This window comes from Schistocerca cancellata, chromosome 8 (genome assembly GCF_023864275.1).
Source record: "Schistocerca cancellata isolate TAMUIC-IGC-003103 chromosome 8, iqSchCanc2.1, whole genome shotgun sequence".
Lineage (NCBI taxonomy): Eukaryota > Metazoa > Arthropoda > Insecta > Orthoptera > Acrididae > Schistocerca > Schistocerca cancellata.
Window position 1 is genome coordinate 540,175,256 of NC_064633.1, and position 25,660 is coordinate 540,200,915.

Here is a 25,660-nt window from a genome sequence, read left to right on the forward strand (position 1 = left end):
GGGCAGTTAGGCTGCCAGAGTGTTGCCTATGTGAGCAAGTAGCTTGGTCGAGTGCCCTCTGACAGGGGGACACAGTACAAAGCGTGGACACAGTGCACGAAGTCTGGCAGGCAGGTACCCTATACTACATGTGTCTGCCCACGAGTGAGCTGATGGGCACTCCACAGAGCCGAATTGGAACAGCCTGCCTTTTGCTGTGACTAACCATTTCATCACAATATTCTTTCTTCTGGGAGAGTAAGCACTGTAAGGTATGCAGGAGAATCTTCACGTTTGCAGGGCAATGACTGATCCATTAAATATTGGGCATATAGGCACATAAATTCTATTTCTTCTCTACAATGTCGGCTCAACCTGAAGACGACGAAGATACACAACTGAAATATCAGAAGAAATAGAATTTATGTAGTTGCATGCCTGAAATTTAATGGTTTACACAGGGGAACTTCTGTGAAGCTTGCAAAGTAGAACAGGGATGCCGACAGAAGTTAAGCTTTTACAGTTGGTCATGAGTTGTGCTTTGATAGTGCAGTTGGCAGATCATTTGCCTGTGAAATGATCTGCCCACAAGACTTGCAGTCCCCAGCTCTGAAGATAAATTCCCTAATATCAGTATGTAGTAAATTACTCCATGGAACATAAGGAAAACAATATATGCAAAGAATTAGAATAATGTCACTTTCATGTCAACATAGGATGAATATAAATATTCATATAAATATTGTAATTAGTTTAGTGAACAGGATATGATTCCACCACAACTGACAATCAAAATTCATAATTGTTCATAGATACCTCAGGGAAAAATCAAGACTACTGCAAAGTACACAATCTTATTTGTTGAAAGATTCTGATTTAATCTGTTTGCTGTGAGCTATATGTATGTTTAGTAAGTACTGTTTTTAGATGGGTCTGATTACTTAATTGGAGCTTTTGGTTAGGGAGCCTGTACTAAAAATGGACACCTGTATCTTTGCATCTGATATATAAAAGATGGACTAAGAGGAAAACATGGAAACATAGTTATATAAAATTGATACATGAATGGAAAACACACACACACACACACACACACACACACACACACACACACACACACACACACACACAGAGAGAGAGAGAGAGAGAGAGAGAGAGAGAGAGAGGGGGGGGGGGGGGGGGTCGAGAGAGAAATGAATTTATAAAAATATAATCTCATAACCAGTACAGTGCACACTATTACTTGTCAAGCTACAACTGATTGCTCCAGAGGGGAATGCAACAAGTGGAGGTATTAGTTCTGGCCAACAAAAACTGAAGGAGGAGGACAAGTTGAACAACAGGAAGGGAAGGGGGCCTACTATGTGTGTGCTATATGTTTCATACCAAGTGAAAGCATCTCCGAAACAGTCAAGAATTCCTTACATAATATACATAAGTGCCTTGTTGACAAGTTTGTTTTCAGTTGTGGTATTTATTAGTACGAATACTGTATCAGTGCTCAGAAGCAGCATTCAGTGACGTAGTTTATTCTAACAGACATTCTCCAAGTCACATATGGCTGCAGTGTTGAGTAAACAATTAATTACTCATTCTCAAACAAAGAAGCTCAACAAGACAACTGGTACTGACTTTAATGAATACTAAAATGCTACCCATACCAATGTTATTGTTAAGATATGTAATGCTCACAATGGCTAGAAACATAAATACCAGTTTCAAGCACAGCAACCAGAAAAGTTACACAGATAATGTTTGTACATTCATATATTTCACTTTATTTACAGAGGCTCGGCAAAAAGGCACAACATACTGGTAACTTTTTCATAAAGCACAAAACCTTCAATAGTCCTGCTAATATGGGAAAATAGAGAACAATACATTGCCTTGTTCCGCATAAAGCAATCATCGCCACATTAAAGCTCATCTGTTACAGAAATCTATTAACATTATTTGTGAAACAAACTTTCTTTCAAAATTAGAAATTAAAATTTGCAAAAATAATAAAACATTGCTTAATCACAAAATATCACCCTAAAAATTTCAATCAGAAAAATTTCACTCCTCTGTTATCATCAAAATCCATAAATTCAGCATTACCACGTTGCTGCAGGCGAAGAACTGAGCGGACCAGTGTGTCTTCATCCAAACCATGGAAATCACAACTGACAGTATCATCTCCATGCGTTAGTTCGTATAATGTACATACTGTACCACTCATGCCGTTATCACGTGCCCAAGACAGAAGGCAGTCTGCCCACTCATCTATAGTGCGGCCACAATGCACAGCCCAGGTATAGCCCTGCTTGTCGAGACGTTCCGCATGACCAGTGCGAGCCAGTTCTTCCATTACAGCTGTTATGCCCTCTTCGGGAAACCGTCGGTTGAGGGTGGCATTGGCAAATGGTGGACCTCGCCCTGCTTCACGCACGTCTACTTTACTTTGCCGCGTCGCTCCGTACCATTCAAGTACAAGTGACCTGGTGTAAAGAAATATTTCTTTTCAGCTCTCGGACAAAGTATTAAATGAAAAAACAACACACTTTATACCAACTTCAATCCCATTACTCTTTTTATGTTAATTTTAGGAGAAGTCACGTAAATTATGAAAAGTAGCTTGACTGCATAACAGAAAACAGTGAATAATTTTGTTAGACGATATCACAGGAATTAAACTAACCTCAGACTGCGGGAACATGGTATGTGAGACCTGTGAGGATCAGTATTGTGTCCACTCTTATTCTTAACCTACACAAATGTGCTGACAATGACTTACAAGGCGGTATCAAAAACTATAATGCTCGCTGATAGTAGTAGCATATTAATCAAAAGCCATAGAGTTAAACACTATTCAGATGTATTCTGAACAGGCTAGCAGTTTTAATTTTACGCTCACAAGGACTCATATTACGGGAAATGGACCTGTTAGTACCAGAAGAAGACAGTAATCATCATACTCTTAACTTAAACACTGAGCCTAAAATTCCTCAGGATCCAACACAATGAATTAAAATGGAGTCGAACACAAAAAACTTATTAAGACACTCAATTTAGCTTGTTTTTCTCTTAGAAGTTTGTCTCGTTGTGCAAAATAAGGCACTAGCTCACCAGATAACAAAATTTAGTATGTTTAATTAGAAATACTAATATTCAGAAATCTGAAAGCTAAACTAGGATTTTGGCCATAAAATACGTATCTTATTGACTGAAAGAGTACCTAATCTAATACATCCTGAGGCTAACATCTCCATCTCTCCTCATCCTTGCAACAGGTGAGGTCCACTCAACCTAACACTGGAGCGACCTACTCCATCTCAACCGTTTCCAATCTATACCTTTTTTCTCAAGAGAAGGAATTGACAGTTCCAAAAACTAGGAATTTTTTTTAAAATACTTATAGAGTTCTGGGAAATACATTATTACACATTCTACATTTATAAAACCAATCATGGAAACTTACAGTGATACCATTATCATCTTTGAAGATACAATCCCTAGTGGTGGATTAGCAATGTTGTTGAACAAATATGACCACCTCCTGTTTCACATATCACATTAATTAGTTATATTTCCTTTCAGTGTGATTATATAACCCACCGAAACAACAAAACAGCAACCAAAACCATTATAAAAACTTTACCATGCATTACAAGTGGGAGAAAACTGGATAGTACACTAAACTTCTTTTTCTGCCCATATGTACTGACTGTAAAATTAGAAAAATTCTTTGTCTTCATTTCTTCATCATCAAGCCACATTGGGGCATTTATGGTGCTTCTCCACTTCCCCCACCTTTCCATCATTCTTCTTCTACAACTGTTTTCTTCCAGTCCAGATTCCTTCTTCTTAACATGGTCTTGATTGAGTCAGTACCTCTTGCTCCACTTATCCCTCTTGCTCTCAAACTTGGACTTTATATCATTCGTTTTGGTATTCTTCCATCTTTCTTTCTCTTCTATCATTCAATTCTTCTTCTCCATTTCCTTCCTAACATCTACATTTCTCACACTGCCTCTCCTCATTTTCCATAACATATTTCTTAGGAATTTCATTTCACTGTCTTGGATGCTACTCTTCTCTCTTGTTGCACTGTCCATGTATTTAACTCATATGTCAATGGGATGTAAGGTGCTTCTTGCACAGCATTTCCTTACACTTCATTGGCATCTCACTTCCCCAGATTAAGCCCCTCACACACTAGCAAAATTTATTGCTTGGTTGTCCTCTTTTGTTGATTTCTGTGTCCATCTTTGCATTCTGCATTATCACACTACTTAAATATTTAATGCTGTCCACAATTTCAATACCTTATTCTTTCATGTTAATTTGTCCTTCACTTTCTCTTGCTGCTCTGGTTACCACCATAATGTTATTTTTCTCCACACTGCATTTCATCCCATATTTCTCATTTTTTTTCATTTAAGATGTCTAGTTGCTCTGGTACAATTCCGCTATTGGTTCTCCCACAAATGTGCCATTGGCAGACAATTATAATTTAATCTCCCTTCCTCTATGAGCTTTGTTGCTCTCTGTCATGAGTTCATCTATCACTATTACAAATAATAATGGCGACAACATACTTCCTTGACTCAATCCTGATCAAACTTGGATCTGAACACATTTGAAGATTTTGTCATACATTGCTTGAAGAATTCAAATTATAACCAAAACAAAAAAAAAAAAAAAGGATGTGACACCTGATGGGCAAATTATTTGGAACCCATGGTAAATAAATAAATAATGATCTTACAGAACATGAGGGCATAATGGAAAAATAAAAAATGACAACAGAGAAAGAAGAGGAAGTGAAGTCATTACATGGTCCAAGTTGGTCACTACGAAAATAAAAAGTAATTCACACCTTGCAATCACATACAATTCTTTTCCATGATCCTCAAAAGACAGTAGTGCAACAGCTGGACAGAGAGTTAGCGAAATATCAAGCAGGTTTCAGAGCTTCAATATCATTTATTGAACAAATAGAAAACTCAAGATCATCCTCCAATACAGCAAGAAACGAACCAGACAGTGGGGTAGCTATCTTAGAATTCCAAAAGGCATATGACTGCACAGATAGAACCACTCCTTTCGGAATACTAAGAGAACTAGGACTCAATGAAAACCTCAGTAGATTGGTGCACTCTACCCTATCCAACACCAAATCCAAAGTAAAGTTCATTGGACAACTCTCCAAGAGTTTCCCAATCAATACAAAGGTCAGGCAAGGAGAGGGTATTTCATGTATATTGTGTAACAGTGTCCTGGGAAAAAAAAAAGAAAACCAGCACAGAATAGACCATATCTTTACCAACAAACCATGTACTGATAATGGGAAACAAAGCAGAAAATCTAATGATTCTGTGTCACAGGCGTTTGCTGATGACCTGACCTTACCTGGCAAAGGACCTGCAACAGGCTTCTACGCAAATCCAAGTATGACATTTAACAACAGTGAAACAGGTTTATTGATCAACATCACATAGACTGAATTCATTACAAATTGTAAAGATGCTCATAGAATGGTGAGAGTCAATTATACCAAGGATATCAAGACAGCCAAAACTGTAAAGTACCTTTGAAATGGATCTCAAATGATCTCACTGAAACAGTAGCTCTTGAACAAAGGAAAATCAAACTACAGAGGGCATACCATGCCTCTAGAAAAATTTACACCTTCAACCATCTGTTGTTGAACACCAAATTAAGCCTCTATAACACAGCAGTCTTCTGTGCAATGCAGTGCCTATACCTAACCAAGAAGACCTCCGGTTGCACTACATATCAGTCTCACTGCAACTAAGATTTCAATGGGGTTCCAATAACTAAAAAGACTGTAATAATTATAGGAGAATAAGTGATATGCCCTCATCTGGTACGATGCTCAAACAAACTATAAAACAAAGACTAGACCACAGGTAGAAGATGTGGAAGAACAAGTGGGTTTAGGACTAATAAACAATGCACAGGCAATATATTATTACAGAACAACTAGCAGAAAAGTAATAGCATGCAAAAAGGAGCTGCACATAATAGTAGTTCATTTAAAAAGGTTTATGACAGTGTGTCAATTAAAAACATATGGGAAGAGGAAAAAAAAATCTTTCCACAGTTTGTACCAAGTCCGTGACAGAGCTGTGCAAGGATAATAAAAGTACAATCAAAACATGTAACTACCTAACTGAAAAGTTTACAATTAACAAGAGACTGAGACAGTGTTATTCCATCACTGCTACATTGATCAACATATATACTGATAAGACTCTAAGACACAAGAGGAGAAAATATCAAAGTGTGTTTCCACAAAAATGGAATGGGAGTATTTGAAGTCTATCGTTTTCAAGCGATTCACATCAAACATGAAAAAAACATAACTAACTTGTTTAGAAAATTAGTAGAGGAATATAAAGAGTGGAGTACATTTGAAAACTGCAGTTTATATCCATAGAAGCTGTAGGCAACTTAAGAACTGAAAAGGCTTTTTTTTCCTTAAATACAACCTCATACAAGTAGTTGGACCTTACTCTACCACCAGATGTAAGGGTGTTCAAGATGTACAAAATAAAATATGGAAAGCAAAAGTTACAACTAAGCAACTAAATCCAGTACTACAGGATGAAACAAGATTTTCTTGCATTTTGCAGGAACCTGCACCCCGCACCCCCACTCATCCTCCCCAGGTTGTCTGCTATTCTACCGCAACCTACATCCTTTTCAAGTTTCTTACTGTGGTCAAACTTCAGTCTCCCTCAACAATTTTTGTGTTGTTACTGTGCACACCCCACTGGGTCAAGGTGGTATTTCCCTTGTATGTGTCAAAATTCAGTCCACCTCTGTAAATTTCTGGACCCAGATGCTAGGGTCCTTCCTAATGATGAAGGTGGTGGTGATGATGTTTTTGTGGTGGTGGTGGTGGTGGTGGTGGTGGCGGTGGTGGTGGTGGGGTGGTGGTGGTGGTGGTGGTGGTGGTGGTGGAAGCTTAAGAATTATACTGAATTTAATACAGCTTGACTACTGTGATGTTTTTATATGAGTATGTCGCCACAAAACGCTTCAAGACAGAGCTTTTCTTTCACATCTTAATTCTTTACATCTGTCAATTCATTATTCACAGGACTCCTCTAACATTAAATTCAAATTTCCAGCTTCATGTGACGGAACTGGATTTCTGTTCCATTACCTATTCTTCTAAGATTATTTCTTTATTCTGTCGGTATTCAAAGGAAGAGAGAAGTGAATGAAGAATAACTTACAGGTATGCCTTAAAATACTTAAAAATGTAAAAAATTGGATGAGACATATTTCCAATTTCACACATTGCCTTTAGGCAATGACAGCGTCAGCTATTCCTCGTCTTGCACATGACGAATATCTTAAAAATAGATAATTTATTCTCTAAGTCAACATTTTTACAGTGCAGGAATACATATCAGTATCTTCAAACCTCCATGCTGCTATCTGCTTTGCTCTTGTCTCTGCATGTGGTTGCAATGTGAAGAATGGTGGGAAGTGAAACTGCCATGGAAACTCAATATTGGGATTTTCAATTGACATCTCAGCAACCCTCCTAAAAGTACAGAAATAAAATCAGTTAAAATAGTAATTATAATATGCAGAAGCTGGAAATTACTAAATCCAGGTAGAAATGAACTTATACACTGCAAAATTCTGTAGGACTGGACTACAAAGGATCTTAAGCATTTTCAAGCACTTTGAATAAAATTTTCTTCTTCAGAATCTACCTCTTTGCAGAGGGAAACAAAATAATTAGACGCACATAAAATACTGAAGTTCTGCACTTTGAAAGTTAATTAATTCAAATCAAAAATTAAGATGGGGAAGAACACATTACCTCAGTCCAGGAGAAAAGTGACAGCCAATGCCATTATGTGATTCCCATTTGGAGAGCATAATTTTATGTTATTTACTTGCAATGAAATGAATTTCTCAGTATCTCATATCTTTATTTTACTTACTCAGCAGTTTCTCGTCAATGCTTAACAGATATAAAGGCCTACAGATTTCCCAAAAATAAATCTGTAAATTACTGGATTGGTTCAAATGGCTCTGAGCACTATGGGACTTAACATCTGAGGTCATCAATCCCCTACAACCTAGAACTACTTAAACCTAACTAACCTAAGGACATCACACACATCCATGTCCGTAGCGGTCACGCGGTTCCAGACTGAAGCGCCTAGAACCGCACGGCCACACCGGCCGGCATTATTGGATTATCAACCACATTTTTGGAAGGGGGAAAAAAAATTATCCCTGTGTTGTTCTGGAAATACAGCAACCATTTGCACAACCAGATACCTATCAGCAGCTTAATTTCTTACTATATAAAGAATTTTAAAACATATCCTTATTTTCATTGATTTCTCCGACACCATGGACTCTCTTTATGTGCTCTGGGCCCTCATTGTTTTTTCTAACTTTTGCATTTAGGTCTCCCATGATAATCAAGATGTCTCTCTTACTGATACTTTTAATGGTGTCACTTAAGGGGAGGTAAAACTCTTTTTCTGTTCAGTATCTGAGATTTCTGTAGGAGCAGAACACTGGATGACTGTGACATTTCGAATGTTTGTCTTAAACTTCAAACTTATGTGCCAGTCACGATTTGGTGACTGGAGGTACATTATTCCCACACAAGAATTGCCATAAGGTTACATGGGTATTCCCTGATCACAGAACGGAAAACCAAATTGATCATACAGCGCTAAGCAAAAAATTTAGAAGGTCACTGATGAATGTGAGAAATAAATGTGGGGCTGATGTTGGCAATGATCACCACTTTATTGTTGCAAATTTTAGACTAAAAATCATGGCTACAAATAGAAAGTTCGAACAACGGAACAAAAAATATGATGTGGGAAAACTTAGAATAACAGCAAAACAAGAAGCTTTCTGTATTGAGCTAAGGAACTGCTATGAGGCACTCCAAGAAGCACAGGAAAATGATGAAAATAGTGTTGATGATACATGGACACAGATTAAGGACGTCTATTGAAATGTGAGCAAACAGGCCCTGGGCTTTAAAAACCATTTGAAGAAAGATTGGATGTCTGAGTGTACATGGAATTTGATCGGCTATAGCAAGGAGATTAAGGCAAAATTAAATATGAGTAAAATAAGACAGCAGAAAACTCGAATGCAAGCTGAGTATGCCGCTACTGACTCTCAAAGAGGAATGTGAAGAATGATAAGAGAAAGTGGATGGATGAGCAAGCTCTGAGAGCAGAGACAGCTGCAGCAAGAGGTGATGCAAAAGAACTGTACTGCATCACTAGAATGTTGTCCAAAAAAGGTTTCAACAAGAACAGACCTGTGAAAATCAAGGAGGGTTGTCTGTTGACAACACAAGAAGACCAACTTAGAAGATGGAGAGAACATTTTTCTGAAGTCTTAAACAGAGAGTAATCTGAAGATAGGGAGAGCCAATGAAATTTTCCAGATGCCAGTGATAGAATCAATGTAAACACACCACCTAGCTCTCAAACAGATAAAGGACGGGAAGGCTCCAGGAATGGATAATATTGCAACTGAGGTGCTAAAATCAGACACTGACACCGCCGTACTGCATCAATTGTTTGAGAAGATATGGTCAGAAGAGAAAATACCAAAGGATTGGAAAGAAGGGGTGATTATTAAGTTGCCAAAGAAAGGGGATACTACCAACTGTAATAACTGGCGAGGCATCACCCTCCTATCTGTACCAGGTAAAGTACTCTGTAGATTGATGCTAAATCGCACCAAGGACTCAGTCGAGGCACGACAGAGAAAAGAGCAAGCTGGGTGTAGAGAGCACAGAAGTTGTGTCAATCTCATCAACACACTGCATATAATACTTGAGCAGAGTGTGGAATGGCAGAACACACTCTACCTTACATTTATTGATTTTGAAAAGGCATTTGACTTTCTTAATAGGAGAGTTATGTGGCATACCTTGGAAGAATATGGAATACCATCAAAGATAATAAATATTATTAAAGCCATGTACGATGGATATGAAACTTACTGAATCTATCCAAGCAAATGCTGGGATGAAGCAGGGATGCGTTCCATTACCTACCTTGTTCTTGTTGGAACTGGTCAGCGTAATGAGAAGGGTTATTGATGGTAGGAGAAGAGGTATTTAGTGGGGAATGCAATACTGGCTTCAAGACCTTGACTTTGCTGACAATATCTGTCTGCTCTCGTAAAGATTGCGTGACATGGAAGAAAAGTTGGAAAGACTGAAAGAGGAAGCAGAAATTGCAGGACTTAAAATAAATGTTCAGAAAACTAAGGAAATGAGAATGTGATCTGAAAAACAAGCAAAGCTAACAGTGTATGGAAAGGAATTGGAACAAGTAGACTCCTTTGTATATCTAAGAAGTACCATCTGTAAAGATGGAGGAGCCGAGGAGGATGTAAAGAGTCGGATATGAAAGGCAAATGGAGCCTTTGTACAGATGTACCCTGTCTGGCGTAATAAGAACATCTCGAGACGAACCAAGCTGCGCTTGTTCAGTAGCAACGTAAAGTCAGTCCTCCTGTATAGTTGCAAAACATGGAAGGTAACAAACATGAATGTAAACCACCTGAAAGTCTTCATAAACCGGTGTCTTCGGCAAATAATAAATGTGAGGTGGCCAGATGTGATATCAAATGACGAATTGTGGGAGATGACAAACCAGCGACCAATCCGTGAACAAATAAAGGAAAGAAAAAGGAGGTGGATTGGTTACACAATATGCAAACAACAAGGAGCTGTTGAAAAGGCAGCACTGGATTGGAACCCACAAGGAACATGTAGGCATGGCCGCCCGAAAAAGACATGGAAAAGAACAGTGGAAGAAGAAGCTCTGAAAGCTGGTAAAACATGGAATGGAGTGAAATGTTTGGTTGCCAACAGAACCAGATGGAAGGTCTTTACTGCTGCCCTGTGATCCGACAGGAACAACAGAAAATAAGTCAAGTAAGTCAATATTAAGAATTTATATTGCAAGCTGTATCACCATGTCAATATATATTGATGGAAAAATACTATTTTAATCACTACTACACAGTACTTGGATATGTGAACCTTTTTTCCATGTGAGAAGCTACTAAAAGTTTTGTTCACTGCTTCTGAGTATCCCTTAAGTACCATTTATCACACAATAAGAGGATTAGTGATCGTGTTTTCATACCTTAGAACAGTGGCTGGCACTCCTGATCTGCTGTGCTTGAAAGTTTTTGGCCACCAAACTTTAAAAAAAGTTGGACTATCACTGGAGTGAGAAAAAAAAACAGATCCCTTAAATGAAACCAAAATTTCAGTGAAAATGATTTCACTGCATGTGACAATTTCCACAGCAGATACAAATGAACATTTCTTATTTCCATGAATTTCACAACTTAAATGAAATTACAGTAATAAGATTTACTGCACATTGTGCTGCTTGTATAACATTTTTTCCTGCCCCTGCCAATGATTTTTTCCAGAGACAATATGAAATATTTTCTGTTGAAATGTGTGACTGAAAAACAAGTGATCACTTTTTACTAGGCACCCATGATGTAGGTTGAAAGACAAGAATAGTAGAAAGTTATGAAGAAAAGATAGAGAGGCAAAAGATTGAAAGTTTGCTACACCTTAAATTGTCTCTTTTCTCAGCAACCAACCTTTCACCTTTTCAAACCCCCTTAACTCAGTATGATTAATCATTTTCACAACCCCCTGAATCCATATTTACCATATTACAACATGGCGCACACACACTACACTAGTCCCTCCGTGGCTGAGGCAGTCTGCACATGTCACTTCTATGATTATTATAACTTCTAAAAATAAACTGAGCAATTCAAAAGATCAAAAACCTGGTGAAAGTGTTTTTACTTTGGAGGTTCTATGTGCTTCTGAAAAATACCAAACCATCAACTCCACTCAAAGCTCATTATTTGACATACATCAGATCTTTTGCCTCATTATCTGTCACAGTTCTTATCTCAGTTACATTTTTTCAGTCATTCAACTAAATAATATGCTGACCTTTACGGCTATTCATTTCTGCTTGTGATGTCTGGTAAACATCAGCAGTTAACTAGTACATGTGTTTAGAACCGCTAAAAAAGCAAATGTAAGAAATACTTTGTAGAAAAAATACATTAAGTTTAATGACACTAATATAAATTAATCAGAAGTTACATAGTTGATGTATGAATAACCTGGTGAATGAGGGTTGTTTTCCATACACCAAATACCATGAAAGATGAAATGATACATAGAAAATACTTAATAATAGAAACTGACAACATCAATTTTATGCCCTCAAATGAATGTTTAAAAATTTTCACAAAAGTGGAATAGAACAGTTTCTGGCTATATTACTTCTGCATGCAAAAATCAAACATTGGAAAATCCAGGGTGGAATGTAACAATATTATGAAAAGGTAAGCTGTTACTCACCATATAGTGGAGATGCTGAGTTGCAGATAGGGACAACAAAAAGACTGTCACATATACAGCTTTCGGCCAGTAAGGCCTTCATCAAAATTAGAAGACAGACACAAACATACACACTCACACAAATGCAACTGACACACACGACTCTGCAGTCACAGGCAACTGAGCTGCCTGAGACTGCAGTTTTTTGTGTGTGTGTGTGTGTGTGTGTGTGTGTGTGTTTCTAATTTTGATGAAGGTATTACTGGCCGAAAGCTGTATTTGTGAAAGTCTTTTTGTTGTGCCTATCTGCGACTCTGCATCTCCGCTATATGATGAGTAGCATCTTTCCTTCTCATAATATTGTTAAATTCCATCCTGGATTTTCCATTGTTTGATTTTTGCCGGACAGCTTTTCTTCGATACTAACCCAGTGCTGTTTTCCTTTGTTACTATTTTCTAATGCATCTCTATACCCAATGTTTGTCTGTCCTTTCTCTTCTTTCCTGTGTTTCTCTTGTAGCCTTACAAACCACACTGCACACACTACTTACGAGCCACACTGTTAAACCGTCTTGGCCATGCGCAACAGACAGCTACAAACAAGTATTACTTTTGTATGCAATATTCATTATGGCTTAACTGCAAAAACTGCAAGAATTTTGTCATATGGATTTTCCAAGGGTAATGTTAAACCTAACCAAAGAAATGGGAAAGAATGAATATAGCAAGACTGGAATGGCTCGGGACATCATTAAGGAAAACAGATTTTCAGAATCTGCACTAGAACAGACAAGTATATCAAGGGCCACTAACTTTACAGAGTTAACTGTGGAACTGTTATTTAACAATCTGGTTTTCCTTACAGTAAATTGCAAGTTTTAATTGCGAGACATATACAATAGGGATGAGACAACACCAACTATTCTACAGAAGCCACTGAAAGTACTCGCTCAGTCTGTCTGCAGAGCAGTTGGAGAACTCTTTCAATTGTGTAAACGGTTGCAATAATTAGTGCTGGTCACAAATTGCTCATGTTTCCTTAGGTGTGCTTTAAATGTCACATGTCCCACCTGGCTCTGGGGATGTAACCAGTCTCAGGTTGAATGAACAGTGAATAATTGTTATAAATTCTACAGCACTTTGCCAAAAATTAAAGTTCTACAAAAGAACATCCTAAACTCATCATTCTGGACAATCATAAAAGCCACACATGCTTGGCAACAGTATCATATGCTTAAGACAACAGTACTATTTTGCTTACTCTTACACCTTACATAAGCTACATCCTCTTGATTTGGGAGTCTTGCTTCTTTCAAGAAATTCCATAATGCAGCACACTGTGATCTTAGGGCAAAGCACAAAGGTATCAGTCACAACCTATGGTGTCAGTGGGTTACTTGGCAGGGGATTCCCCCTTGCCACCACTAACAGAAACATATGCAGCTGTTTAAGGCATGTTGTATGGAGCCCCTGAACAAAATGTTTTTGGACCTGAAAACTATCAGCCAGCTTATTCGACTAATCAACATTTGCCAACTTAGTTTAGGCAAAGAATTGATTTACCATGTACTTCCACTACTGATGTTTCTGACAAAATCATAACTGCAGATATCTGAGCATTTCTCACCCTTCTGAAGACATGATGGCCAAAAGAAAAAAGAGTGAACAGTATCTTCAGATGACATTCAGCCTCATCCCCAGGGCCCTTTTCCACACAGAAAACTAAATAAATAATTCTGATATATACTCCAATCAAAAACACAATTTTGGAGGAAGTGTTAGACTAAAAGAAGGAAAGAAAATGAAGAAATCTAGTAGACCCATACGAAAATGATCTATAAAATAAAGCAATAAAATTTAAATGGGAAGATATTTGACTTGTAAGATTCTGAAGAGCCTGAAGGGTCTGTTACCTATGGCTACTTACCTTCATCAGTATATCTTTCTTCAGGTGAAGAAACCATGGTGTTTTCTTCACCAAACTTTGTGACAGTGAAAGTCTATGGCAAATATTCTACAATTTTAGACATTACATTGCCAAGGTTTTGCAAGTCATAAAAGTGGAGATCCAGTAAGTATCATTTTACATACATATGACTTGAGCAATGAAATTTAGGCAAACACATGAAAGAAGTTTTGTGCAAGACATTGCTCTATTGAAATTACCTAATCTGTTTCAATTATGATCAGCTTGGCATGCAAATATGTGGTCTTTTAATTGTGATTTGAGTGATTTCATGTATTTATAAACAATTTGTAGGCTGTTGTGATTCTACAATTTATTGTTAGTGTCACTACAATTTATTACATAGGTTGTCGTCACTGGCTATTTGGATGTGTATTTCACTTCTGAATGTATACATTTTAATGACAGTTTATTTTATTTATTTGAGATACATATTCCATATATCCAGTATGGCGTGATTACACATGGATGTGGAACGAGTCAAAGAAGATACAATATGGATACCATACAATACAATACATACTGGTATATTACACATGGTAGATGAATTATTCAAAACTGGTACAATACAATAATATAATACAGATAATAAACAATGCAATACAAAAATACAATAGTGATAAAAAACAATACAGATACAATGACAAATGAAATAATCTGAATTACTACTCAAATTATTTATCTCTGCTGAAGAATTCATCTAAAGAGTAGAAACATTTTTCCAGTAGGAATTCCTTAAGCTTTTTTTTTTTTTTTTTTTTTTTTAATAGCATTTTATTTATTTTAGACACTTTATATTACTCGGGAGTGCGTTAAAGATTTTTGTACTTGTGTACTTTACCCCTTTTTGTAACAGAGAGAGATTTTTCTATTCGCAGTGCATATCATCTTTCCGTCTTGTGTTATAATGATGGTATGCATCATTTGTTTCCTATTCAGAGGAATTGAGAAAGCCATGAGTGAGAGGAGATGTTGTGAGGTAGTGGTTACTATACCTAACTGTTTAAAAAGATTGCGACATGAGGTTCTTGGAGGAACACTACATTTAGGCCTAATTCGGACTACTTTTTTCTGGCTTACAAAAATTTTTTTTGAAAGTGGTGAGTTGCCCCAAAAGATTATTCCATAGCACATCACTGAATGAAAGTAGCCAAAATATGCAGACTTTGATATGCTGATGTCTCCAATTTTGGAGATTATTCAGATGGCAAATTTTGCTGAGCTAACCTTCATTGGTGTTTGCTGTATGTGGAATTCCCAGTTGAGCCGGTTATCTACGTGAACGCCTAGGAACTTGGTGCACTGAACGCTCTGTAACTGTTGGCTCTCGTGTGCAATGTCAATCCCTTCTGGGCCTATGTAACTGGATTGGAAGTGCATGTAATTTGTTTTACTGAGGTTTATTGCTAGAGAATTTGCTGTGAACCAGTTCAAAACATTTGCAAGTGCTTGGTTGGCATTTAACTCTAAGTCAGTGGAGGTTTTGCTGGCCATAACTATACTTGTGTCATCTGTGATTCCATTAAGACTGCTAAGTGTGTCAGTTAACCTCCAGCAGAGGGTTAAATGGGCCACTTGCAAGTATGTTACATTTTGGCCTGTGCTTTTGATGATACTAAGATTATACTCTTAATATTTTTTCCAAACATTCCTTGAATAGCAAGCAAAGCAGTTATGTGCTAAACATGTAATTCTTGTTAAATATTAAAATACAAAAAGTCAAAATGTAAAAACTGGTTCAGTTACCCTAACTTTAGCCTATTCCTTGTATAGTGGTTTTCCATTCTGAAGGTTACTTTCCTCCATCTGAAGTTGTATATAGCAATTCAGTATTCACAATATCCGAGACCTTCAATTGGTCATGCACGGAGTTGGCTGGAGTGGAGCTAATTTTGTCTACAAACTGTCTCACAGCAGATACTATGCTTTTGCCTTTTTGAAACCCATACTGATTTTTTTTTTATTTTTGTATGGAATTTTGAATTTGCATTACCACAACCTTTTCAAATATTTTTGATAGTGATGGAAGACGAGAGATTTTGCGATAGTTTCCTATATGTTCTTTTGCTCCTCTGAATAATGGTTACTTACTGCATACTTCAGAGTAGCTGAGAAACTACCTCGGTTGGCCTAGGATGATTCTGAAGATCACCAGCAGCAGCATTTTCTAACAGTTTACAGTAAGAAGTAATCGTAAACTGCTATACAATGATTCCAATAATGAGCATACCCTTATGTCGTTCCCAATTATTTCTCGATGAAGGCTAGGTTCTTGCTCAAAATCCCTCGCGACACCAATCATATCGCCATTTCCCTGTTACGGAATTTCTACGATCAGTGTCAATAATACTAAACAGTCGAAATTAAGAGCTGTTCCATACCGACTGCAGCCACAGAAAACCACGAGCAATTATTTTTGTGACATTGTATACGCAGTACAATAGCGGGCGAAATCAGAGGGCAACCTGTCCGAAAGACTTTTTATTAAAAAATAAAGCTACATGGAATGAGGTAATTCGTCAGTAGGCCTACCGTTTGGATTTACTTCTCTACGCCAAAACAATGTACTCGACTACACTAATAATTACTGAAATATGTGACAGCACTCTATTCTAATAAGTTTTAACCTCATTTGTACGTTATGTCTCCATCTTAAAATACAGTACACGGAGATTATATTTTGTTAACTTTATTTAGCTGACAAATCCATATTATAGGACTTACAAAAATATTATGTTCAGTTGTCTATAGCACCCGTATGAATTTCACCGCCAACCGTCGCCCATCTATCTTTCACTTGTACACTTCGAGAATGATTCACCGACGGGTCCCGGTCGACGCGTTCAACACTTGTGAATGACAACACAACACAGTGTGTACCATGGCCGACAGTATGTCAAATCCCCGATGTGTATTGCTGTTTAGCGGAAAACGGAAGTCTGGTAAAGATTACATAGTCGAAAATCTACTACAAAGGTAAGATAAATGCTGTAACTGAGAAGTTTTCATACTGACGTAAGTCGCCGGGTGTCAATAAAAGAAAGCTGTCTGTAATGACATTTGCTCACGACTTGATCCGTATCGTGTATAATGTTTATGTGTAACTGCAAGAATCACCGTCAGCGTAACGAACAAAATAAACACACTTCGACAAATGCAAACTTGCTGCTGCTTTTGTATAATTCTGAAATCGCCTGTCAATGACTGGAAAACGGCTTTAACAGCTATGATGATTACTGTTTTAGACTCTATGCCTCGGGTTATGAATAATTCAGGTATACTTATAGAACGGCACACCGCGCTCTGGAATGGAAAATTCATTTGCGCTGTTTAGAAATGAAATCACAATAGACCACAATTTGTTGCGATCTTACGACGGTAACAACAGAAGTGGAATTTAATGGTCACAAACTACACGAAATACCGTGTGTAAAATACTAGGAGTCTAAAGTTATAGGGTAAAATAGAGTCAACAATCTTAAACGTTTTGCATATGTTGCACTTTTCAGTAATGAACGAATGTTGAAAAAAATCTGCACTACCGTTCAGTCAGATCTCGGTAAGATTCCAAAGTGGTTCAAAGGTTGTTAACCTGGACAACTGTATAGAAAATCTGCCTTGTCTTTTCAATAGCATATTTGCTTTGTTGTTTTTTGTTTATTTCTCTAGCCATCCTTGTACGTTAAATATTGCATTATTGTTGTCCAAATGTACAAGTAAATTCTATGTGAATTCGGTACAATGAAAATAGAAGATACAAGTACACACATAAAATAGCACATGTAAGATAAAAAAGAAAGTGATCCAGATATATTTATTTATTTAGTCATTCTAATCCTACATGTATAGAATATGTACAAGGATATTGGACATGGTTAAGACTTTACAACATAAAATACTGTTTGTATTGCATTCCTAGGGTCTAGATATTTAAGTAATTTAGCTAAGAATCATATATCCAATAAACATTAGAGACAACACACAGAATAGAATATTCATAATGCATATTTATTTTGGTTGTTTGCTTTCTAGGTACCGTACTCTGTCAGACTGTAAAAGCAATGATCAATTAAATATGCCTTTAGTTCAGCCTTAAAACTACTGAGTTTAGTTATTGGTCTGGTGGATCATTGTAAATTTTTGTACTAGTATGTAGAGTGCCTTCTTGGCACAGTGATGTTCTCATCTGCTTCATATGAAGATCAGATTTTTCTTTATTGTATGCATGTTTTCATTTTTAATAAGATATCTGGGTGTCTATCAATATATTGTTTTACAAAAACTGACATTTCGTAGATAAAAATGCAAGGAAGAGGAAGAATTGACTTTTTTTTTTTAATATGTCTCTGCATGATTTCCTTTGTTGTTGCATTACCCAGAAGATTATGCCACACTTAATTACAGACTGTACATAGAAGTAGTATACATTTAACAAGCTGTCTTTGCTGCAACAGCTTTTTAAGATCCCCATTATGTATCAGGTTTTTCTTAGTTTTCTTTGCAAATATTCAGTGTGTATCTCCCATTTTGTGTTGTTGTGGAGCCAGAGACCCAGAAATTTTGTGCTGTCAGTAGTTTCAAAAAACTCTGCCCCTTAGTTCTGTTTGTATATTTGGCTGGTGCCTTTTTGGATTGTAGAAGTTCAGTGTTAGGCCTACTGTCTTTTCTTTGTTTTTAATTAGCTTGTTATAGCTGAACTTCTGTTCTATGCTGTTCATTGTTTGGATAGCAGAGTCTCTTAGTTTTTCTTCTGTTTTCTCACTAATAAGGGTTGGAGGGTAGTTTGGCAGTACTTGCTGTATATAAGGTCATTGACATAGAGGAGAAGCAGAATGGATTCTAATACTGATCCTTGAGGGACACCATATTTCACGTTTTCATAACCTACGTAGTAGTAGCTGATTTTCTTACGGCCAGTATATTGCACTTCAACCACCTGCTGGCATCCACATAGGTATGTCCTGAGTCACTCATTGGATATACCTCTAATTCCTAAGTGGTCAAGCTTTTGCAGTAGATTATTATGGTCAATGATGTCGAAAGCTTGGATAAATCAAAATTGCTCTTATCCAGATTTAGATAGATTTCGTTAAGAAATTCAAGTACTGCACTCTCAGTTGTATAGCCTTTCCTGAAACCACACTGTGAGCGAGAGAGAGTTTTATGTTTATTTAGGAAATCAGACAATCTCGTATAAAAACATTTTCTAAAATTTTTGAAAATACAGACAGCAGGGCTATTGGCCTATAATTTGAAATGTCTTCCAGATTTCCTTTCTTGGCAGTGGTTTCAGTTTTGCTATGAATGTATAATGTGAATGTAAAATGACTCGTTCCACATCATTACAATAAATAATGCAAATGATCCATGGAACGTGAAACTAAATATAGAAATTTATATGTGTTGTGCACTTGCCTGTATTATTACATATTCATAGTCTGTTCCTCATATGCCTGTACTCTTGTATTCTGTAAGCAGCAAATTGTTTTCCACACACTTTAATTCAGTAATAGTTTTACATCAACATCCGCTGATAATTATTGTCCGATCTCGTTCATACCACTCACGTAAAAAATTATAGAATATTGTATGCACCAACAGATGAACCCGCACTTTGAGCAAAATAATGTGCTTAGCTCCGCACAGGATGGTTTCAGACCTTTTCTGCACTGTCAAAGCTGTTGAGACCATCATCACAAAAGTGTATGATTCCTTTGAGAGTAAGAAAACAACCAGTGCAACTCTTCTGGATTTGCCAGAAGCTTTTGATACTGTCTCTCATAGTTGTAGTTGTTGTTGTTGTGGTCTTCAGTCCTGAGACTGGTTTGATGCAGCTCTCCATGCTACTATATCCTGTGCAAGCTTCATCATCTCCCAGTACTTACTGCAACCTACACCCTTCTGAATCTGCGTAGTGTATTCATCTCTTGGTCTCCCTCTATGATTTTTATCCTCCTCGCTGCCCTCCAAAGCTAAATTTGTGATCGCTTGATGCCTCAGAACATGACCTACTAACCGGTCCCTTCTTCTTGTCAAGTTTGCCACAAACTCCTCTTCTCCCAATTCTGTTCAGTACCTCCTCATTAGTTATGTGATCTACCCATCTAATCTTCAACATTCTTCTGTAGCACCACATTTCAAAAGCTTCTATTCTCTTCTTGTCCAAACTATTTATTGTCCATGCTTCACTTCCATACATGGCTACACTCCATACAAATACTTTAAGAAACGACTTCCTGACACTTAAATCTATACTCGATGTTAACAAATTTCTCTTCGTCAGAAACGCTTTCCTTGCCATTGCCAGTCTACATTTTATATCCTCTCTACTTCGACCATCATCAGTTATTTTGCTCTCCTAATAGCAGAACTCATCTACTACTTTAAGTGTCTCATTTCCTAATCTAATTCCCTCAGCATCACCCGACTTAATTCTACTACATTCCATTATCTTCGTTTTGCTTTTGTTGGAGTTCATCTTATATCCTCATTTCAAGACACTGTCCATTCCGTTCAACTGTTCTTCCAAGTCCTTTGCTGTCTCTGACAGAATTACAATGTCATCGGCGAACCTCGAAGTTTTTATTTCTTCTCCATGGATTAATACCTACTCATAGTATACTTATCGAAAAGCTCCAGTACTACAGAGTTTGAGAGTATGCTCTTCACCTTATTGAGTCATACCTAAGCAACAGAGGGCAGATGGCAGCTGTAAACAACAAAGATCAGGCTCATTACCTGTTACAAAAGGCATTCCACAGGGCTGGGTACTGGCTCCATTCTTGTTCAATGTGCACATGATTTACCATCATTCTTCCAATGTTGTATGCAGAGAAGACAACACTAATCATACAGGTTGGTGCACTAATTGTTAACAGGCAAATTGTTTGCAAATTAATAGTAATACTAAAGACATTGTTTTCACTTTAAGTGTCTCCAATGAAGATTACAAAATAATTAAACTGTTAGGTTTCTACATAAATCCAAAACTCAGTTGGGCGAACTACACAGAAAAATTGTGCTCAGAAAAAAAAGGAAGGTAGGAAGTAAGAGAGAATCTTCTGAAGATAACTAGAAAGAGTTCAGTATTATAACAGTCCCTGGACTCTATATGTAAAGCTGCCTTCTAAGTATCAGAGAGAATTTAAATAATTTTAACCTTAAGATGTCTGTACATGAACACAACCCAAGAACCGGATAATTAATTGCTACGCCCAACAGCAGGCTAGCTAAGGTTCACAACAGTTACAGATATCTAGATACCAGATTTTTCAATAGACTTCCAAAAAATGCCCATTCTGTTTACTACAGTATATTTGAAATTGTTTTAGAGGAGTGGTTTAGGACGAAAGCATACTACTCCATGAAAGAGTATGAGGAATCAGACTTAGTGATGTAAAAGTTCTGACTAATTACTGTCATACTAAGTTGAAACAAATTGTTGGGTAAAAGGTTCCTGCATATATAATTTTCATGCTATATGTAATGATTTTTGTAATTTAATAGTCATGGGTGACTGGAATTCGACATTAGGAAAAGGAAGAGAAGGAAATGTAGTAGGTGAATATGGATTGGGGCTAAGAAATGAAAGAGGAAGCCGCCTGGTAGAATTTTGCACAGAGCATAACTTAATCATAGCTAACACTTGGTTCAAGAGTCATGGAAGAAGGTTGTATACATGGAAGAACCCTGGAGATTCTAAAAGGTTTCAGATAGATTATATAATGCTAAGACAGAGATTTAGGAACCAGATTTTAAATTGTAAGACATTTCCAGGGGCAGATGTGGACTCTGACGACAATCTATTGGTTATGAACTGTAGATTAAAACTGAAGAAACTGCAAAAAGGTGGGAATTTAAGGAGATGGGACCTGGATAAACTGAAAGAACCAGACGTTGTACAGAGTTTCAGGGAGAGCATAAGGAAACAATTGACAGGAATGGGGGAAAGAAATACAGTAGAAGAAGAATGGTTAGCTTTGAGGAATGAAATAGTGAAGGCAGCAGAGGATCAAGTAGGTAAAAAGACGAGGGCTAGTAGAAATCCTTGGGTAACAGAAGAGATACTGAAGTTACTTGATGAAAGGAGAAAATACAAAATTGCAGAAAGTGAAGCAGGCAAAAAGGAATACAAACGTCTCAAAAATGAGATCGACAGGAAGTGCAAAATGGCTAAGCAGGCATGGCTAGAGGACAAATGTAAGGATGTAGAGGCTTATCTCAAGAGGGGTAAGATAGATACTGCCTACAGGAAAATTAAAGAGACCTTTGGAGAAAAGAGAACCACTTGCATGAATATCAAGAGCTCAAATGGAAACCCAGTTCTAAGCAAAGAAGGGAAAGCGGAAAGGTGGAACGAGTATATAGAGGGCCTATACAGGGGCGATGTTCTTGAGGACAATATTATGGAAATGGAAGAGGAGGTAGATGAAGATGAAATGGGAGATATGATACTGCGTGAAGAGTTTGACAGAGCACTGAAAGACCTAAGACGAAACAAGGCCCCGGGAGTAGACAACATTCCATTAGAACTACTGACAGCCTTGGGAGAGCCAGGCCTAACAAAACTCTACCATCTGGTGAGTAAGATGTATGAGACAGGCGAAATTCCCTCAGACTTCAAGAAGAATGTAGTAATCCCAATCCCAAAGAAAGCAGGTGTTGACAGATGTGAAAATTACCGAACTATCAGTTTAATAAGTCACAGCTGCAAAATACTAACGCGAATTCTTTACAGATGAATGGAAAGACTGGTAGAAGCTGGCCTCAGGGAAGATCAGTTTGGATTCCGTAGAAATGTTGGAACACATGAGGCAATACTGACCCTACGACTTATCTTAGAAGAAAGGTTAAGAAAAGGCAAACCTATGTTTGTAGCATTTGTAGACTTAGAGAAACCTTTGACAATGTTGACTGGAATACTCTCTTTCAAATTCTGAAGGTGGCAGGGGTAAAATACAGGGAGCGAAAGGCTATTTACAATTTGTACAGAAACCAGATGGCAGTTATAAGAGTCGAGGGGCATGAAAGGGAAGCAGTGGTTGTGAAGGGAGTGAGACAGGGTTGTAGCCTCTCCCTGATGCTATTCAATCTGTATATTGAGCAAGCAGTAAAGGAAAATAAAGAAAAGTTCGGAGTAGGTATTAAAATCCATGGAGAAGAAATAAAAACTTTGAGGTTCACCGATGATATTGTAATTCTGTCAGAGACATTCATTTAAGTGTCAGGAAGTCGTTTCTGAAAGTATTTGTATGGAGTGTAGCCATGTATGGAAGTGAAGCATGGACAATAAATAGTTTGGACAAGAAGATAATAGAAGCTTTCGAAATGTGGTGCTACAGAAGAATGCTGAAGATTAGATGGGTAGATCACATAACTAATGAGGAGGTATTGAATAGAATTGGGGAGAAGGGGAATTTGTGGCACAACTTGACTAGAAGAAGGGATCGGTTGGTAGGACATGTTCTGAGGCATGAAGGGATCACCAATTTGGTACTGGAGGGCAGCGTGGAGGGTAAAAATCATAGAGGGAGACCAAGAGATGAATACACTAAGCAGATTCAGAAGGATGTAGGCTGCAGTAGGTACTGGGAGATGAAGAAACTTGCACAGGATAGAGTAGCATGGAGAACTGCATCAAACCAGTCTCAGGACTGAAGACCACAACAACAACAACAACATCATCAACATGTAATGATGTGTCATTGATGTAAATATCATAAAATTTTATGCACCTCATGTTTTGATAGCATTATATGTAAATATTTACACGAATGACATGTAAAATGTTCCAAGGTGAATAAACTATTACATGATCATCAGACAACAGCTGTTAAATATGTAAACATAATGAAAATGATGATGAGTGAAAGAGGTTATTTTCAGTTTTGGCTTAATATATATATAACATCAAAAAGTGAATGTTCATTGTAGTCACTTATAGAATAAAAAACATTGTTGAAGTTTTATATTTTCTAATTTAAATTGTTTTCATCTCCTAACTTGTGATGTAAACGGGCAGTCTGGTTTGTTGTGTATGGAGTGCTGTGCTATTTTGGATGTTTGGCTTATACTGAAAGTTTTATTTTAAGCTAGTGATGTGGTCAAGCCCACCTGCATATTTTTAAGTTCATTTTGGTCTCAATAAGACCTTTCAGTCATTCTGAAATTGCAAGTTGCTGCTGCAGGCTATAGGTTTCATTCAATATAGTTTTATTCAGTCAGTCACTGGACAAGTTTGAAATTTCAAAATTATTAACCACTTTCCATAACTGTGTAGTGGTGATAGAAATCACCATACCTCCAAGCATAAAATGTATAACTGTTTTAAATAAGATGTTGTATAGTTTTCTGCATGGTACAACTCTGACATTCTTCACACTGATTTTGCTGTGCATGACAAATTTTCCTTGAATATTCATGTAGACTCACTTATTCAGTGAAATATTGATTTCAATATTAACAAGTATTGGTGCTGTTTTAAGCCATTAATTCATAACTGAATAGTATACCACCAGAGATAGCATTTAGATAGTTTCAAATGTTTATTTATTTATTTATTCACCCTTTGACCATTCGGCACAACATAGGTCTATTGGACATACCAGAAACTTAATACACACACACACACACACACACACACACACACACACACACACACACACACACACACACACACACAATGGCCGCAGTGTCAGTGGTGCATTGACGTCTGCTCTGTGCTTTGTTTGCGAGTGTACATAGTGCCATTGATGCCACTGTCAGTGAGTGCAGTTTATGTGGTTGATACTGTGATTGTTAAAGTTGTGTAAATACTCTTCGTGATTTCATATGTGTGTAACAGTTGTTACTCAGTGGCCTGGGTTGTGATGCACTGTGTCAGTTTGCAAAATGTCAGCATGGCTTACATCAATAGCAGTCGCAGCAACAGTATCAGCTGACACACCACCGGCCACCTGAGACATCAGGTTCAGCAGTGGAGATGGCATGTGACGTCAGCGATAGCAGAAACAGCAGACGTGTCAGCAACAACGGCATCTGTATATGAGTAGCACCAAGCAAAGTAGAATCAGGACTGAGGAACATCATTCAACCGGCATGTGACATTTTTGCCCTGTTTTTTCTGTTTTAACCTTACAGCCAAAGAGACTAGAAACTGACTATTTAGAAAAATAGAAGTGATTTTTGCTCCGAATACCTCACACTGTGAAGAATTTGGGATGCGCACTCTGTGCCTATCTGATTGCGCTGTCTCCATATCCATGTGAAATCATGGGTACTGGAGAAATCTACTCGCTCTC

General features: G+C 37.4%; 2 protein-coding genes across 5 annotated transcripts in view; one reads left to right on the forward strand and one right to left on the reverse strand.

The window, feature by feature from the left end:
• Nucleotides 1–1,728: 1,728 nt before the first annotated feature.
• LOC126094562 (vacuolar protein-sorting-associated protein 25) lies at nucleotides 1,729–17,236 on the reverse strand. Of its 3 annotated transcripts, none has more exons than XM_049909018.1 (3): nucleotides 17,085–17,236; nucleotides 7,421–7,543; nucleotides 1,729–2,459 (listed from the first exon to the last, which is right to left on the reverse strand). In XM_049909018.1, exons 2-3 carry the CDS (start codon nucleotides 7,528–7,530, stop codon nucleotides 2,027–2,029), a joined length of 543 nt encoding a protein of 180 aa, XP_049764975.1. In that variant the 5' UTR covers nucleotides 7,531–7,543; nucleotides 17,085–17,236; the 3' UTR covers nucleotides 1,729–2,026. The 3 variants fall into 3 exon arrangements, with proteins under 3 accessions (XP_049764975.1, XP_049764976.1, XP_049764977.1); XM_049909019.1 differs by lacking the exon at nucleotides 17,085–17,236 and adding an exon at nucleotides 16,591–17,035; XM_049909020.1 differs by lacking the exon at nucleotides 17,085–17,236 and adding an exon at nucleotides 11,157–11,231.
• Nucleotides 17,199–25,660, forward strand: part of LOC126094561 (phosphomevalonate kinase) — a 61,034-nt gene continuing 52,572 nt past the window's right edge. For both annotated transcript variants that reach the window (XR_007521848.1, XM_049909017.1), the window contains exon 1: nucleotides 17,199–17,336. Coding sequence is in view for 1 of the 2 variants with exons in the window: in XM_049909017.1 (XP_049764974.1) it covers nucleotides 17,242–17,336 (95 nt within the window). In the remaining variant the exon portion in view is untranslated. The remainder of the gene's footprint in view (nucleotides 17,337–25,660) is intronic.

Excerpts from the sequence above, each read along its gene's own strand:
- LOC126094562 (XM_049909018.1), bottom strand. The coding sequence starts at position 7,530 with ATGTCAATTGAAAATCCCAATATTGAGTTTCCATGGCAGTTTCACTTC. Across the intron at positions 2,460-7,420 it reads AAGCAGATAGCAGCATGGAG|GTCACTTGTACTTGAATGGT; the intron begins GTTTGAAGATAC and ends TCTTTACACCAG.